This window comes from Carcharodon carcharias, chromosome 1 (genome assembly GCF_017639515.1).
Source record: "Carcharodon carcharias isolate sCarCar2 chromosome 1, sCarCar2.pri, whole genome shotgun sequence".
Taxonomy (NCBI): Eukaryota; Metazoa; Chordata; class Chondrichthyes; order Lamniformes; family Lamnidae; genus Carcharodon; species Carcharodon carcharias.
In genome coordinates this window covers 17,082,307-17,100,636 of record NC_054467.1, presented here as the reverse complement: position 1 = coordinate 17,100,636, position 18,330 = coordinate 17,082,307, and the positions used below count along the sequence as shown (strand labels likewise).

The 18,330-nt window shown below is 43.9% G+C and overlaps 1 protein-coding gene across 7 annotated transcripts in view; it reads left to right on the top strand.

Annotated features, from left to right (window-relative positions):
- Positions 1 to 18,330, top strand: part of psd3l (pleckstrin and Sec7 domain containing 3, like) — a 300,860-nt gene that overhangs the window by 279,928 nt on the left and 2,602 nt on the right. For all 7 annotated transcript variants that reach the window (XM_041200467.1, XM_041200457.1, XM_041200476.1 and 4 more), the window contains one exon: positions 2,265 to 2,408. In XM_041200467.1, the coding sequence (XP_041056401.1) occupies positions 2,265 to 2,408 (144 nt within the window). The remainder of the gene's footprint in view (positions 1 to 2,264; positions 2,409 to 18,330) is intronic.

Sequence of the window (18,330 nt, the reverse complement as noted above, 5' to 3'; positions counted from 1 at the left end):
CTTTCCACTCGTGAAAGGATCGAGAACGAGAGGCCACAGGTTTAAAGTAATTGGTAAAAGTGATATGAGGAAAAGCTTTTTCATGCAACGAGTGATTAGAGTCTGGAAAGCACCGCCTGAGAGTGTGGTGGAGGCAGGTTCAATCATGACATTCAAAAGGGAATTAGACTGTTACTTGAAAAGGAAGAATGTGCAGGGTCCGGGGGAGAAGGTGGGAAAATGGTGCTAAGTAAATTGCTCATTCAGAGATCCAATGCAGACTCGATGGGCTGAATGATCTCTTTCTGTGCTGTAACACTTCTGTGATTCTGTCCTTTGGATCATCGGTAACATTTATATGATTGGGTATTGGCTTAGGGTTAGAGAGTATTTGAAGAATGATATGACTATCCAGATTCTCCTGCAATCTTCTTCCTATCACGTTTCCTGCTATTTACAAATATTGCAACTGATTTAGTGACAAAGCTGTGTCTTCAAAAGGTCATTTTAACTTAATTCATCCGGGGGGAACTGACAGGATCTGAATTTCCATTCCCAGTGGCTCTGATGGGATTTAAAAGTCATGTCTCCAAATCATCAGTCCAAGCCTTTGGTCTGCCATAATAAAAACAGAAAACGCTGGAAATACTCAGCAGCATCTGTGAAGAGAGAGAAACTGAATAAACATTTCAGATCGGTGACTTTTCACCAGAACTGGGTTTCCTTCCTCTGCTTTACTGGTCCCATAACACAGTCACTATGCTATGTAACGCAATCAATGACAATAGATTTTAAGCTTTAACAGTTTCATTTCATTTCCTGGTCTTCCTGTACTAACCCTCCTTTCAGAGAAACAGATGGCGTGTTGCTGGAATCAATGGCATACACTGGAACTCAACCCAAGCCCAGTATTCTCCATTACTACTACTTCCATTCCCATTAGTGACAGTAACGCTGGCATGTTGAGCTTTATCCTGAAATATGAAACGTTGATCCCAGTTGGGTTGCTGTCTGTTCCCTACCTTTCTCCATGCCTTCAACATACGGCATTACCATGGAAACATGTCCTGACGTAGCAATGTGAGAATTTTTCCAGCATTGCATTACAAATTGCATTCACTGCCATGATGCTACCAGCTGCACCTAAAAGATAATGGGGCTGATCTAATAATAAAACCTCCGTCTCTGCAGTAAAATCTTGGCCCAGCCTTCCCGTGTGCTATTTTTATACTGACATTTATTAATTAGCGCCCTATCCTAGCTGACGGCAGTGCCAGTTTTCAAGTTCACTGGTGACGTGCAGTGAGGATAATAAGCATTTTTATTTTACATGATGGAAGCACAAATGATGGGTGGGGCAGGGAGGGGTGGCTGAGGTGGGGGTGGTAGGGGAAGAACAGGGTGGCAGTGATGGAGGTCCCTGAGTGGAAAAATAGATGACTGCAGCGAAAAGCACACTTACTGTCAGGTCTCCAGAATGTGGTGCGCAGGGAGTGGAACCGGAAGCGAGAAGTGACCATAAGTGTGCATCCCTTGGCCCAAGCTGCCCGAGGGCTTTGCAAAGCTTCAAATAGGTGCCTGGTTAACCAGCTCCGCTGGAACTGTAACAGTGCTTCCTCAAGATTCCACTAAATTGGGAAACCTCCTGCAAGATGCTGAAATCCAAAAACAGAACCCCAGGGAAGATAAGGAGCCACTCCTTCAGACATCAGTATGCCACTGAAATTAACCAATTCTTTCCGTTGAATCTTGCAGTATAGAAGGAGGCCATTTGCTCTTTTAAAGAGCTATCTAGTTAGTCTCGATGCCCTGCTGTTCACCTGCAAATTAATTTTAAACATCATTATACACAAGGCACCACCCTTCCACTGAAAAAGAAAATCACTTTCCTCCGGGTAATGAGTTGAACGTGACCGTGTTAGTCCTAACCATTAAGAAAATCCTGTTGCTTCAAATTTTGCATCACTTACACCCTTGGAGAAGTCTGCATTGAGGCTGGAGGCACCTCAAAATGTGCGTTTCTGTATCACCTTTACCACTAATTAAAGGGACTCTGCCAATGATGTATCGACCCTCTCACTGCTTAACTTTGTCAAACACACTGTGCCTTTTTTAAAATATAAAAGCAAAATACTGCGGATGCTGGAAACCTGAAGTAACCTGTGATGTAATACGGCCGGTTGTGAGGCTGCCATTAGGAAAGAAAACTGCTGTAGATACAAACTCTTTGTGTGTTTTTATTTAAATTTGTTTTAATGATGTATGTTAAACTACTCTTGTTTCAGGAGGATCAGCTGAAATCACACGAGGCCAAGCTGAAACAGATTTCCACCGAACTCACTGAACACCGCTCCTACCCACCTGACAAGAAAGTCAAAGCTAAGGAGATTGATGAATACAGACTGAAGGAGCACTACCTGGAGTTTGAGGTAGGGGTGGAGGAAAGCTCTGTGCACTAGCCTCTTCCACTGTAGCTGCACACGATTGAGTTTAAAAACAGCAGAGGTAGCAGATTAGCAAAGGAGCACCTTTTAGGTGTGTGGCAGTTCACCGCAGTGTAGGCTGTATTTATCACAAAATCACAACTTTTAATGTTACCGCCAGAAATCCTCAGCAATGCAGCTTAATGATTGTCATCGTTTCACCATCGGTGGCCATGCCTTCAGCTGTCTCAGCCCTAAGCTCTGGAATTCCTTCCCCAACCCTCTTCACCTCTCTACCAATCAGCTCCTTAATGCCCACTCCTTGAAAGCCATCCCTTGGACCAAGCTTTTGATCACCTGGCGTAAGAGCAACTTGTACAGCTGAATGTCAAGTTTTGTTTGCTACTTTGGTGCCTTGGGACATCGTTACTGAGTTTGGAGGAGCTTTGTAAATGCAAGTTGTTGTTCAAGTGAAGCTTTGGAAGTTTTTCTCAAGCAGCTAGTTTGTATACATTTTGTAAACATTGACTTGTTCTCAATAATATGAGTGACCCTCCCTGCTGCAGTTCCCATTGTTAGATAATTGTGTGAGTACAGGCACCATTTATTCTGGCAGCTTGCTAACTTTGGTATTTTGAGCAGTGCGTGATTTTGAATGGATAAGATGTTCAAGAATTTGGTTTTTTTTTTAATCTTTGAAGAGGATGGCCAATTTGGCCAGGCCCCATCATGTTGGCGCCTTGTTCAGCTACTTTCCATGTAGGTACCTCCTACCAGTCCCTCAGAAAATTCAATTAAACAAACTGTGTACAGTCTTGAATCTGGGAGGGTGATAATGCCATTGATAGCAGCACAGAGTCAGCTTCTTTATTCCCCTCCAAATTTCTTCACTCTTCTCACGAAGGTCCTGAGTCATGATAAAACTATCCTTTGATGGTATGATTAAAAATCTTTTGGCATCACAGGCTTCCTAACAACTCTGTTCCCACTTGAAACTTATGCATCCACATGGACATTGAAAACTGCCTGGGGTAAACTTGTCACGTTATTGCATTCTTTCCCAGAGGCGGCACTGTAGTACTACAACTGGAGGGAGGGTGCAATTACAGTGCGACAAGTTTATATGGGTCGTGTCCATTTGAAATGTAAGAACTTTGAATAAAAGTATGAAAATAAAAATGGAATGGGTATGACTTTAAAAGAGGAACTCAATTCCATCAGCGCACCTTGATCCAATTATCCCCGTTCTAACCCTGTATCACCTGAGCACTATACTTCCACTGAGCAGCCAATAGGGAATTGTACATAATATCAATGCCAAGGAAGTGGTATTTCCTCAATGGAGCTCATTGTTCGAATTTCTGAACTCTCTGCACTACAGTACCTTGTCTCTACTTGATTATCCATGATCTTTCTGCCCCTACTGTGCAATGTTGTTCCAAACAGGCAACAATCTTGTAGTTATGTTTTTTTCCAACTATGTACTTTAAATGTGCATTTCACTCAAGTAAAGCCTGCCCCCTTCTCCTGACACCTCGGCCTATTTTGAAGCAATACTCAGTGTTAACCCCACCCGAAAACTCAGGCCTGAGCTACAATCCAATCGGGGTGCTATGTTGCAATAGGACCCTGATTAACCTAAATTTGTGACGCTCCTGCCCACTTCTGGTAGGCACCTCAGCCACTGAACTGTGGCAAGCAGTTAAAATTATGACCAGCAGGCTTCCAGGGGGGATTGAGGCTGTAAGGTTGTGGGATACATTTTCCCACCTTTATTTCTGACGCAGCTTTGCAAACTGTTGGGGGTGAATGAAGCTCTATGTATTTGACTAGAGTGACACTCACTGGGAATTAGCAAGGTCTGTCTGCTTCGCTGAGTCCTGGCAGATTTGAGTAAATGTAAAGTCATTTGTGATTCAGGAGCAAAAAAAGATGGGTTTTTTTTTCACCTCTAAACTACTTTCAATAGGTACTCATTAAAACCAGTACCCTTTAACCATCAGCTTTGTTTTACACATTCCACAAGATAATATAATAGTTCCTCAGATTAAAATGGAGGCCTTTGTTGGTATTTTATCATAATTCCTTATTGATTCCAGGTCAAATAATGCACAAATGTTTCCTTTGGGAATCTAACTGTGCGATTTGAGGCTAGAACTAACATAGAACATGAGTTTGTAGTGTAGAGTTTCAGGAGATGAACCATCCCAAACGTTTTGAATGAGCACATTTAGTTAAGGTTTTTGCGTTGTTAGATGCTGTCAATGTTGTTTGCCATGAAGGAATATTTTCCCCTTGCCCTGAAATCCATGGACACTTTATGTCGGGAGCTGAAGCTAAGTTCTCTCCTTGCCCAATTCTGATTTGAGGAATATTGCAGATGCTTAAGCGCGTTTGTGATATCTAGATTAGAATGATTGTTCTTGAGCATTGAATTGATGGTCAGATGCCAACCCAGGTTGCGCTATTCTATAACAAAAACAGAAAATGCTGGAAAAACTCCGCAGGGCTAGCAGCATTAATGGAGAGAGAAACAGAGTTAATGTTTCGAGTCCGTCTGACCCTTCTTCAGGGCTCCATTCTGTATCGGGTTACACCTGAGTGACTTTACCAGAGAAGTTATTTGCAACAAAGTGCAGCTGCCAATGTCAAACGTAGATTTTTGATGTGTTTAATGACAAAAGTATAAAACACAGAACAGTAAGGCAAGCTGGAATATTGTTAGAAATTCAGTGTTAGAGGGAGCCATCACACTACTAAGATTTGAATACTTTGGAGGCCAGGAAATGCACTACGACTGCAGTTTTCAGAAACTAAATCAATGCTGCCTTAAATTTGCACTAATCTGATTTCTGTAGATTATTCACGACAATAAACCTGAATCTAAATTCTCTCAATGTAGACGCAGATAGAAAGCGCTGAATGGTCTCTTCCTGCACTGTAACTTTTCTACGGCTCTAGAAAAATTTTGTTTACAGGGTCTGCGAAAACTGTAAGCACTGACATTCCTCAGCCAAGCTATGTGGTGAGAGGCACAGTCAGTTTGACTTTTGGCCTGTCACACTTCCAGCAAAGTTACGGCAAAGGACCGGGAGCAACTCTGAGTAAACTCCTGAGCCTGAGTTCTTCTGCTAGTTAGCGCGTAAAGATACTGCTCAGTCTAATATCAAACCATATCGACCAGAGGTTTCTGGTTTGTATGAGCTGGCACTTGTCAGCTGTGGCAGTAATGGTACACTAATCTTATGTAATATTAATCTCAGTGCTCCTAGGCTAAAAGGGGGTAAGTTTACCAAAAGTTCCTGATCAATGCCTAGTGAGTGCTCCTGGTGTGGTTGCGTGTACACGTGCACACACACTCTCACACACACACACACACTCACTCACTCACTCACTCACACTCCAAAAATCTAAGTGTCCAGACTAGTGCATAAATAGAGGGTGGGCAGTGCCTGTGTACATCAGAATTAGTGCTCGTGTGACAGCATGGCATTCTTGCCTCGTCGTTCCATCATTGAATGGGAGGAAGGGGGCCAGTAAAATGCTCCCCACTGTTCACTCTTCATTCTAAGCAATGCAACCACCTTTCTGTGTGGCCAAAGACCCCCTTTCCGAGATGAAAATACGTTACCCGTTCAGAAAAATGACCCAGCCCATTTCCTGATGTGCTGACGCTACAAGTAGAACTGATAAATAGTAGGAGCGCCCAGCAACGTTGGGTGTTGGTGTAAGAGGGTTGGGTCTCGAAATGCAATGAGTGGGATCTGTTTTAAAGGCAGGGCTGCCAAGAAATGAATCGAAGAAAAAGAATTCAAAACTCTTTGAAGAGAAGCTTTGTACTCCCACCCTTAGTGACAGATGTTTCACCTCTTCCTGAACCTTGACTTGCTTTTGTCCTTATTTATTAAGCAGATGGCCATAAGAACATTCTGTGCAAATTATCATCACATCTCTGCTTCTACAATCACACATCCTACTTTGTTATCAATTTAAATTGAGGGAAACTTACAGAAATCTATGGCCAGTTCAGCGGAATAATATTTCGGCACAGACTAGAAGGGCCGAATGGCCTGTTATCTGTGCTGTAGTGTTCTATGGCCAGTTAATGTTCTTTTCATGAATAGTTCCGGAGGAGCAAAACAGACTCCCTTCTCACCATCCCACCAATGAGCCCATATTCTTTAAGACAGTTGAAAATCTCAGAGTATGGAGGTGCTTTAGAAAAATGTTCAGAATTTGTATTTTTTTTTCTGCGTGTTTTGAGCTCTGGAGCTCCCTCCCTAAACCTCTCCGCCTCTCACACCCTGTCTCCTCCTTTAGATACTGCGCTTCCTAAAACCTGCCTCTTGGGACCCGCCCTGATAGCTCCATATGCGGCTGGGTCTCAAGTTTTATTTGCGATCATTCCTGTGCCATGTTTTACTACGTTAAAGGTGTTACTTAAATGCAAGCCGTTGTTGATCTCCTTCTCCACTCACCAGTCTCCTGGATGTCAGTTGGATTCCCGGCTGTATTGGGAAATCCTGCTGAAAATCTGCTCGACTGTGGATAATGCCGTAACAATCCACACCTGTCCATATGTAACCATTCCTACTCCTTGAGAACAGGGATTATCTTTCTGTAGACGGTATGTCGAAGAGCTGTACAGGGCAGAAAACAAGTGGGCGTGTGCGGTAAGGAAAGACAGGAAGAGATTTCGGGTGGAGCGGAAAGCATTGGGGCAAAGCATTTTCAGGCAAACCTTTGGGAAAGGTAGCAGGCCAACCAGCTGAAGGAGCAGAAACATTGGAGCGTGAGCTGCTGGAACGCTGGTTCTTGATTAGGAATTAACCACCAAAAATTACCTGTGAGGCAGACAATTTATTCATGACTTGAGCAAAGCATTAAACATAAACTCAGTCCTTCCGTACTGTGAGCCTCTCTTCAAATTCTTAATACTGCATCACAAGGTGTTTAGAGCAAACAATTTGACCAAAGGTTCATCAGGAGCCACAATCTGCTTTCTTTAGCTTGATGATTATACACTTTTCTGAAGATTAGAGGCTCCGTAGCAGATGTTGAAATAAAAACTGTGCTTCATTTTGCCCCCTGCTCATCTAATTGAAAGTTAGCTTCGAAATGAGATACTGATTTGAGTAGCAGCGCTGTTTTTCCAGTGCCTCTTCGATCAGACTTTCAGGTACCGAGAGAGATGTTTAACACCTTTGCAATACAAACATCAAAAAATTGAGCTCAGAGCATCGTTGCATCTAGATAATGAGAAATTCATTTCAGGATTCGACATGTCGTTTAATTAATCTGGTGCCTTTTCCAGACAATTACGCCTGTGAAAGGACAGACATTTATTCCCAATTCTGGCAATCGTCCATTCAAGTCAGGCACGAGGGCCAGAAATTTAAAAAAGACCGAGCATTAGCCATTTATTTGCTGCTCTTCATGATATTGCTTTTTGTTAAAACACCAGTTTACATGACAGTTGAAAGCCTCATTTTGTTCAGTGCACCAGATTATAAATTGTAAAAGACAATTGGGGTGACAGAAAGAAACCGTTCCAGTTCATTCCGAGGCACTCTTTGCCCAGGAACATTTGACTATGTAGGAAGGGGAAGGACATCACGGTCAAAATAATGGCTCTGAAAGTTCGTTGCAGTCAACATAATAAATCCAAAAGTTGGAAGCAGTATCGCTCTTCCTCCTCTACACTGAAATCAAAACAACTATTCATCTTCTGTTTCAGTTATCTGTATCCACAATCCCCCAAACTCTTAACTGTCTGCTCAACCACCTCCTGAACTTGAATCCATTGCCATCTAGTTACGGATTGTATGATGGTTAAGGTTCAGTTTACCCCTTGAGTTTCTTGTATGCAACCCCTCTGGCGCAAATCTTGTTCTCCACTGTGCTATGGGCAACCATTCTTTCAGTCGCCATCACTGTCAACTGTAACTCACCCCCTCAGCATCTCGTTAATCTGGCTGCTCTCCCCTACCTCTTTAAAATACCGCCACCCCCCACAACCATGCTTGTGCCTCCTCCTGATGTTCTTCCATAACTCCTGCCCCTTATCCTTACCATTCCCCTTGGATGATCCAATGTCCATTCATTATCCACCACCACATAAAGAGCATACATATTGAGTGCTTCATTGCTGTATCTTGTTGTGGGAGAGTAGTTACGCTGATGTGGTCAGTGTGTTTTACTAAATTGTCAGAAAGCGAGACTAAACGCACCATGCTGCAGGATTCAGATTTTTTTTGCTGGCAGCCTCCTGTCTTGTGAGTTGATGGTTTGTGCTGTGGTCCTCAACTTTGCCTTAAGCCTCGCCTGTTGTGGCTCAGGAGCCCCACTCTGGCATGGCGGTCCCTGCCACATTTGCTGCAGGGGGAGACAGACTGTGGGAAGGTGCACATTCTTGCTGGCCTCTGTTTTCTCTGGGTCCTCTTCTTAGCCAACTGAACTTTTCATTGCTGCTCGCCTCTTCCAATACCTTTCCAAACAGTCAGCCTCCAGAGGTCACAGCCGTCAACAACTGTCTCCCAGTTGTCAGTGCCAATGTCCACCATCTTCATTCCTCACTTGCAGGTGTCCTTGCAGCAGAAGTATGGAAGGCCAGGAGGTTGTGACTAAGTGGCCAGTTCACCATTCAGAAGGTCTTTGTGTATACGGCTGTTATCCATCCGGTGCACATGGTAGAGCCAGTGCAGATGTCATTGGCTTAGCAATGACTGTATGCTGATGGAATTAGCACACTCCAGGGCCTCTGAGCTAGTGCCCTTGTCCAGCCAAGAGATGCCAAGGATGCATATGAAACAGCAAAGGTGGAAACTGTTCAGCCTTTTCTCCTGTCCAGCATATGTTGTCCAGGTCTCACCACTGTAGAGGAGTGCACTGAGGATGCAGGCTTGGTAAATTCACAGTTTGGTGTTCTCAGTCAGGTTGCTGTTGTTCCACACTCTCGTACTCAGCTTGGACATTAACAGCTGTGGCTTTCGCAATGCATCAGCTGACTTGAGCATCCAGTGACAGATGGCTGGTGATTGTGGAGCATGTGTATGAACTATCAACAACCTCCAACGTCACATTGTCAATACAAAAAGATGGCAGTATGGCAACCTGATGCTGATGGTCAAACCAAACTCTTTACAGGTGTGAAGCGAGCCTGTCCATTTGTCCCTCAGTATGAAATGCTGGTGTGGAATCGTCGGCATAGAACAACTCTCTGATCAGGACTTGACATATCTTTGCTTGGATCTTAGGTGAGCAAGTTTGAAAAGCTTTCCGCCAGTTCTGGTATATAAGTAGACAAACTCCATAGATGACCTAAGAGACAGCAACAAAGAGAAGATTATGCCAATCCTGTTTGGCCCCACAGTGGATCTCAAAGGGTTCTGATGTTACCTTGTCACGTTGTTAGGGAAAGAGGAGATCACGTTGAGCAGCTTCGGCGAGCAGCCAATTTTCATCAGCAGCTTAAATAGACCACCTCAGCTCACGTGGTCAACTGCCTTGGTGAGATCGATGAAGGAAAATATTGTGGTGGTCTTTGTTCATTGAATTTCTCTTGCAGCTGCCGGGATCATGTCGGTTGTAGATCTTCCAGTTCTGAATCCACACTGAGATTCAGGGTAGATGTGTTCAGCCAGGACCTGCTGTCTGACACGGGTAACACGGGAAAATAATTTTCTCATGATGCTCAGCAGGGAGGTGTCTCAATAGTTGTTGCAATTGCTGTGGTTACTCTTGTTCTCGCACAGGGTCACGATCTTTGCAGCACACATATTCTGGGACACTGACCCTCCCTGCAGCATAGACAGGTACAGATGCTGCAGGAGCGCCAGTTTCCTGTGCTTGATGAGTTCAGGCTGTAGTAGCATCAGTACCTGGAGGTTTGCTCTCAGCAAGTGAGTCAATAGCTTTGTTAAGCTCCTGCACTGTGGGTTTGCTATCCAGCTCTGTCATGACAGGCGAGCTTTCTATTATGCCTGGAGCTTCATCAGAGACGGTGTTCTCTGTAGAGTTTAACTCCAGGTAGTGTTCCACTCATCTCCAACTGTTTATTGCAATTGGTGATGACCTCACCACCCACCCCCCCAGCCCCACCTCCCCCCTCACCTGCCTTTGTTTTGAATGGCACAGTTTCTTTGCTGATGGACCTGTTGCCTTTTGGATCCCTTCCTATGAGCCTCTAGCACTGCCTGTGTCAAAGAACATCTGGATATTCTGGCAAAGTTGTAACCACTGGCACACCGTCTAGCAGCTCGTTGGGCTTCACTTCGAGTGGCTCTCAGTGTATTTGGAATCTCCTCACTCGAATCTGTCTTGTAATTAATAAGAGCAGACCATTTGACTTCAATGACAGGTTCCATCCAATGATGTTAGCCTTGAACCAGTCAGCATTTTTCCACCCTTGCTTCCCCTATGTTGAGAGTGCGGTATTGTAGATAATGTCTTGAAGTATGTTTCCTTTCACTTCTGCACTCTGTGGAAATGCACCTATGAGAGCACCTGTTTAAGTGAGTGGAGGAACTGTTGGTTTTTATCTGGGTGACCAGTATGGCTGACATTGATTCGACGACAGCATTTCTGTTTTGAATGAAAAAATTTCAAGGCTTGCATCCTCACCCTAAGTGCACCCAGGGAGGGATCTGTCTCACAATCAGCACTGTGGTAGTTGTGTGTGTTGAGAATGTTGTTCAGAGAGTCACATCTGATGATGATCAGATCCAGCTGGTGCCAATGCCCTGATCTTGGATGTTTCTAGGACGCCTTGTGGCATGGTTTGTTCTGTAAGAAGATGTTAGCTACACAAAGCTCATGGTATCAACAAAGCTCAAGTAGTCTCTGACTGTTCTCATTTATCTTTCCCCGGCTGTTTCATGGTCCATGCACTCAGTCTTGCATTGAAATTCCCTGGTAAGTAAAGATGTCCTGACTTAGGGATTCTGCTGATAGCAGTGTCAAGTTCCTCATAGAACAGGTCTTTTGACTCTGTAGTGGAGCACAGTGTTAGAGCATAGCTAGTCATGAGGGCAACTGCCTCTGTTTGAGTTGAGAGACAGATGGAGAGAACACATTCTGAACCATTTTTAGGAAGGCTCTATCATCGAGAGTAGCGAGTTTCTTACAGCGAAGCCTACACCTTGCTCAGGTGTTTCATCTGAACTCTTCACCTGCCAGATGAATGTGTAGTGGCTTTCTTTCAGTGACCCGCTCTTGGCGAACACGGTCTCTTTTAAGGAAGCTACGATGTTCAGACAATCAAGTTCCATGTTGCTCCCGGCTGTCATGTATGTTTTATTGACCAGCTGCAAGTCATTTGTCAATCCCGTGCATATGCTCCTGACTTTCCAGCTTGCCAGTTGAAGAGTTGGCACCTTCTTCCTTTTGTTCATTTTGTTTGTTTATCAGGTGCGATGGATTCCCTCCATGTATTGAGCAGAGACCTTGAACTCCAAGCGTCCACCAAAGCAGATGGACCATCTCAGGCCAGCACCTTACTGGTCAGGGGTGGCCCAACTTGAAGTGGGCTGTGGCTCAACAGTGGGACACGATGGTCCCTCCCACCATCAGAGACCATAGCACCAGTTCTCTACGCCAATTGAGTTGGCCTTATCACTTGTAACTGCTCTTGCTGTATTGTGTTAACTCTCTGCAGCAAAATTGGAGTGTCCTGTCCAGGCAGCAAGCCTGGGCAAAATTTCTGGAGACCCTGGGCTGCCCAAGTGTCAGTGTCCCCCTCTCAACCTCCCTGATTGAGTCTAAAGGAACGCAAAACCACTACGTTTGGCACCGGTTTGGTTGCAGGATTTGCCGAAAAATGACGTTTATAGAAATCTGTATGCCTTTGGATTCCACTCTAGATTTTCAGTGAGGGGTTACTCCCTTAGCCTTTATCTCTCCTGAGGTATCCACAAGGCAGTGGAGCTATTCACCCATGGCTGGGAGTTTGGATCAAGTGCCAGGGCATGTTCACATGTCGGTGGGCATGCACAGTGCTTGTCTGCGGACCAAACCTCCCCTGAGTTCCTCTAAAGCTTTAGCTTGGAACTGCAAAGGACCTTGTTTCCGTGTGTCGTGAGAGGAAGTACAGCTGAGTACATCCACCGATGGAGGAGCTGTGTCTTGACAAGGAGAGGCACACACATTTGGCTCTCTTTTTCACATTGCTGCTAGTCAGAGGTGTAGGCTAAAAACTAGAAGCAAACTATCACACAAAGCTGAAAGCATGCTTACTTTCTTCACCTACACCCTAGACGTGGCTCATCGACCTGTTATAAACATAAAGGGCTTAAGAGAAACCAATTGAAACAGCATGTGCCATACCCAAGAGGCAACAACTCCTGTGCAGCATCAATGGAACTGCAGATAACTTGCTGACAAGCCACACACTTTTTTTTTCGCCCTGAAGGCTATTTATTTTTTGCCGGTTCTTTATTTTTTTGCCTCCCTCTTGACCCTCGGCACATGTTGCTTGGCTGCTCACTCCTGCCCACTGGGCTCCTGTACAGATGCATTTCAGACACCTACCCTACATGTAGAACAAAGAGACATCACAGGCCGAGCATAGTACCAACCTACCAACTGCGTTCCCTGCATGCAGCCTATGATGTGACACAACTTTTAAAATAGACAATAAGCAACTTGTTTATTTTAACAGCCAAAGGCACAATACAAATTAGGTGCAAATTAGGAAGTTCTCCCTTACTCAAAATGTGGAACTCACAATACAGCTGATGCATCACAAGTGCCTAGATTTGCAAGAATGATATCAAATTTGAGAGACCATATCAGGAAAAATTGAAAAGGTGGGGTTGCTTTTCTCTCGAAAAGAGAAGGCTGAGATATCTGTGCTCATCCAATTCCAGCCTCTTGAGCATCTCTTTTGTTAATCACTGCACCAGTGGGGGCGATGCCTTTAACTGCTGAGGCCCCAAGCTCTGGAATTCTCTCCCTGAACCTTTTCATCTCTCTACCTCCCTTTTCTCCTTTAAGACGCACCTTAAAATCCACCTATTTGACCAAGAATGAAACCAGATGGACCACCCAGCGTCGACCTAGGCGCCGGAAATAACAATGGCAAACTCAGCCCTTTTGACCCTGCAAAGCCCTCCTCACTAACATCTGGGGGCATGTGCCAGAATTGGGAGAGCTGTCTCACAGACTGGTCAAGCAACAGCCTGACATAGTCATCCTCACGGAATCATATCTTACAGATAATGCCCCAGACACCACCATCTCTGTGGGCATGTCCTGTCCCATCACCTTCTCAAGGGCAGCTAGGCATGGGCAATAAATGCTGGCAGAGCCAGTGATGACCACATCCTGTGAATGAGCTTTTAAAAAACCTATCGGCCATTTGCACTCAAAACTCCTTGTGTGGCTTAATGACAAATTTTCTTTGCTAATGCTCCTGTGAAGAGCCTTGGGGACATTTTACTATGTTAAAGATGTTGTATAATGTTAATGGATGAATTTTAGGAGATCTTTAAGATTATGATGGTGCCTGAGAACAAAGCTACAGACTATAAATGTAAGTGAGTCACTAATAAATCCCAAAAGGAATTTGGGTAAAGAGTGATTTGAATGTGGATGCACAAGGAGTGGCTAAGGTGAAGAGCATAGATGCATTTAACAGAAGATAAACATATGAGAGAGAAAGGAATAGAAAGTTATGCTTGATAGAATTAGAGGAGGAAGTTTGGAAGGAGGCTTATGTAGAGCATAAACCCTAGCATAGATTAGTTGAAACAAATGCCCTGTTGGTTTGCTGTACTTTCCATATGATTTTACAGCAACCATACTAATATTCATCAATCAAGTTTTAAACTCCAAAATTGCCAAGCTTCATATACCTATTTTCTTGTGACACTGAGGCAACTGTGAAAGGAGCTGATTGTATTGGGTGAACTTGATTAAACCGTAAACCTACGTCATCAAAAACTCACACAATGTCCTAACTCACACAAATGTCTTTCACCCATCACCCCCTGCGCTCACTGACCTACACTGACTCATGGTTAAATAGCTTCTAGATTTTAAAATTCTCATCCTTCCATGGCCTCGCCCCCCGCCAACCCCTGCAGTCTCCTCCCGTCCCACAACCCGCCGAGATAGTCTCTTCTAATTAGGGCCTCTTGAGCATCCCCGCTTTTAATTGTTGCACTCGGATTCAGCAGACCAGGTCCCAAGCTCTGGAATTTCCTCCCTAAACCATTCTGCCCTTTAACTTGCATTCCTCCTTTAAGACACTCCTCAAAGCTTGGCCTAGCTTTTGGTCAAATGCCCTAATAGCTCCTTAGGTGAATTTGTGTCTTATTTTGTTTCATAATGGCCGCGTGAAGCACCTTGAGAATTTTAATCACATGAAAGGCGCTATATAAATACAAGTTGTTGCTGTTGAGCATATTTTTCCTGAAACTTCAGTGGAAAAAAGGAAGATTGATGCCTCTGAGGCAGTCAGCAAGACTGCCTAAAACTTAACTGTAGGTCTCACAGACTACACAGGACTTTGAGATCATTTATGACCAACTCAGCATTCTACAAGATCTCTAATTTCAAATTAATCATGAATTCAGTGAAAAGTGCAATTCTTTTTGCCATGTCCCTGCATAGTTGAAGAATGAGTAGAATAAGACTATATAACCATTCAGTAAATATTGTGAAAGGTGCTATATAAATGCAAGCCCTTTGCTTTTCCTTCCTTTAAGTAAATGGATGACTCAGGCTATTTAAGGCATACGAAGCATTGTAGCTTGGAAGGTGCCTTAAAGAAACATTGAGATATAATATCACTTTATTTGTTGTTCTCACAGCTCCAAGTGTTATTTGTAAAACGGAGTTGAGTTTTCATCTGCCTACATCTTGTGGGGGGTGAAGTTAAAATATCTTTTTCACCTTATTAGAAAGAAAGTGTTTGATTTATTTCCTCACATTTTCTGACTTTCACCTTGATCTTGAGCGTTGATATCCGAAGAATACACAATCATTGCAACTTCTGTTCACCTCACCGGCTAGCAACCAGATGTGCCCACCAGGGAGCAAAGTGCACTGCAGTGCATTTGTTTGTATCAAAACCTAATGACTGTCCTGTCGGGACTCCCACAGGGTTTACTCCACCATTTAATCAGAGGCTGGAGTAAAACAGCAGCATTAGTAATTATTGGCATTCATTTAAGCAGCTCCTTAATTCAGTGTAATGGTAATTAACTGACGAGCTTGATAAAGGAATTGATGCATGAGGCCCTTTGGTAACATTAAAAGTACTGGCACTATTTGTATTCAGTGCAGTTGAGGACAATTTATACAACGTTTGTGGGTTTAAGGAGAAGGATGATGGCTGCATTAAGGCATTTATTTCCAGCCGTCTGTTAATTCCTGCCATATTCCTGTCACACTGAGTCTTGCTGATGAGAAAGGCTAAATATAATGGCAATGAGGGGAAAATTTAAACTCCTTTGGGTACAAAACACTATTTTATTCATATGGTAATTAAATCATCTTATTTATTGAGATAATTATCCCCTGGTAGCTCCCATTCTAAGAATGTTTGTAAATGTCACTTATGCCATCCTGCAGTTTTTGGTGTAGTTACACTAACTTTCCAGTCTGATGTGCCACTTCCATTACTGAGCCTGTTCCGCTGTGTTCAACAACCTCTTGCTCTATCCCACTGCTGATGTTATTGTATCAGCTAGGATCGTGACTCCTATCATTGTATTAATTTTGTGCAAGTCATTTTTCTGCCCTGCTCTTTCGAAGCCAGTTGCATTGCTGGGATATGGTCGTGCTAGTCCCAGCTCTTCAGCTACCCTGCCATCAAGGCCTAGTAGGCATTCCTCGCTCATGAGCCTTGAGGGTAAGTGTTGGCAATTTATTGAGCATGTATCGCAACAGAGCCTGATCCTGACCTTATCTTATGTGCTCACACAAACATTTTCCAGTAGAATCCCTGACCAATTCTTCCTTGTCTAACATATCGTTGGTGAAGCCTTCAATGCATTCTGAAGCCAGGAGGTGAAGTGGGAAACCAAACACCAATTTTTTAATACCAGATTTATTTACAGAATGCAACATTACATATGTTAGCCTCCTCCCTAAACAACGCTCATTGCCCCAGAAGTCCTCCTTTACACACTGTTAAATAAACCAGCGAGATAGTTGCTTGATAGTACAGAATTTGAGTTTTAAGAGCTTTAAGCTATCCAGCAGGATAATAGTACCTCGATCAGGTCATTGCTTGCTGTGTATTACTCACAAATAGTCCTAAGGCCGCCACTTGCGGCCCTGAAAAGTACCCAGTCTACCTCAAGTTACCCTGGAAGGGTAAAGTATCTCAAACATTTGGGCAACAGTTTAAGCTAGCCATTTCACGCTGCTATGTTGCAGTGGCAACATGAGTGGTATTTTTCATTAACAGCCAAGCCAAAAAGAGGTTCTGCCTACCACACAAATGAGAAAAGTGGTATATGAATTTTCAACGCCCGTGCGAAGCCAGAAACACAGGCTGTACATCCCAATAACTGGTGAATTGCATCAAACAGCACTTCCCTTCGGCTGTTCACCATAGGCAGAATACTGAGCATAGTCAACTGTGCTTGCAAACTCGGAACATAATGTCTGACTTTAGATGTGAGTCCCATGATTGGACAGCACTGCAGAACAATTCTGAGTGTGCTAAGAATTAGACTAGCAACCAATTTAAAATATCAGTTGGGCTTACAATATAGCTCTCTTCAACTTGCTAGGAGTTACATTTATTCATATGCACTGACCTATCCCCTACAGGCAAAAGAAATGTGTCCTGACATTGCACCTTTTTTGAATAAAAACAAAGGAGACAAAAGCTCCCTGGTGTCCCATGGCAATGTCTCGACCAATTAGAGCTGACTTGCCAACCAACCAACCAGCACCCCTTTTCTAATGCAGTATAAATTGTTGTTCTCTTTAAACCTGATGAGTGCAAGATGAAAAGCTTCGACAACATATCTATTTTTTTCAGCAATAAACCAGTAAGAGTTAAACAGATAAATAAATGACCAACTCCTTTGAAGGGGACACTGAAACGTTATTGTGACAAAAGCAAAAATTTTAATAGGAACTTATTAAATTCAAGTGCCATTTTGGGAAGTGATGATGCACTCCAGCCACCACACCCGCCCACTCCCCCCTCCCCCACCTACTCACATCCCGACACCCACTGGTTGTGGAAGGTCTCAGGCGTACCACATGCTCCCTCCCCGGGGACAGTGGAACACGGACATAACCACGCAAGTGAAGCAGGCAGTCAGGTCAAATTACCCCTTCAACTGCCCACTGCCTGGATCTGTTTATGGAAGTTGCCCGTTATACTCTTTTGAGCATCCATTAACTAATAAATAAAATTAACCCCCATTAACGACCCCTTAAAGGGGCACTGTAACTAAAACAAAAATATTAAAGGAAACTCGAATTAAAATGCCACTTTGGGGAGTGATGATGCACTCCAGCCCCTGCGGCACCCACCGGCCACAGAAGGCCTCAAGGGTAACAGTGAATGCCCTGTGCTCTCTCTCCAAGGACACCCAAGCATTGACATCGCCATGAAAGAGAGGCGGGCAGTCCGGCCGAATGATCCCCTCAACTGCCCGCTGCCTGGACCTGTTTAGGGAAGTCCTTCTTTAAATGTGCTTAAGGTACTTAAGCAATGCCCAATCAGGACATCCCAAAGCACCTTCCACCCAATGAACTGCTCTTGAAGTGTAGCCACTGTTGTAAACACAGCAGCCAATTTGCACATTGCATGTTTCTTTTCTGACCCCTTTAGACAATCAAAACTAGCGCAGTAGATCACGCTAGCCCTAATAATTCTATACTTTTTGAACAAGGTGATCTCTGCCCCAGCCAGAAACAGGCCCAGCTCTCAAAATTTGAAGGAATTCAGTGAATAGGC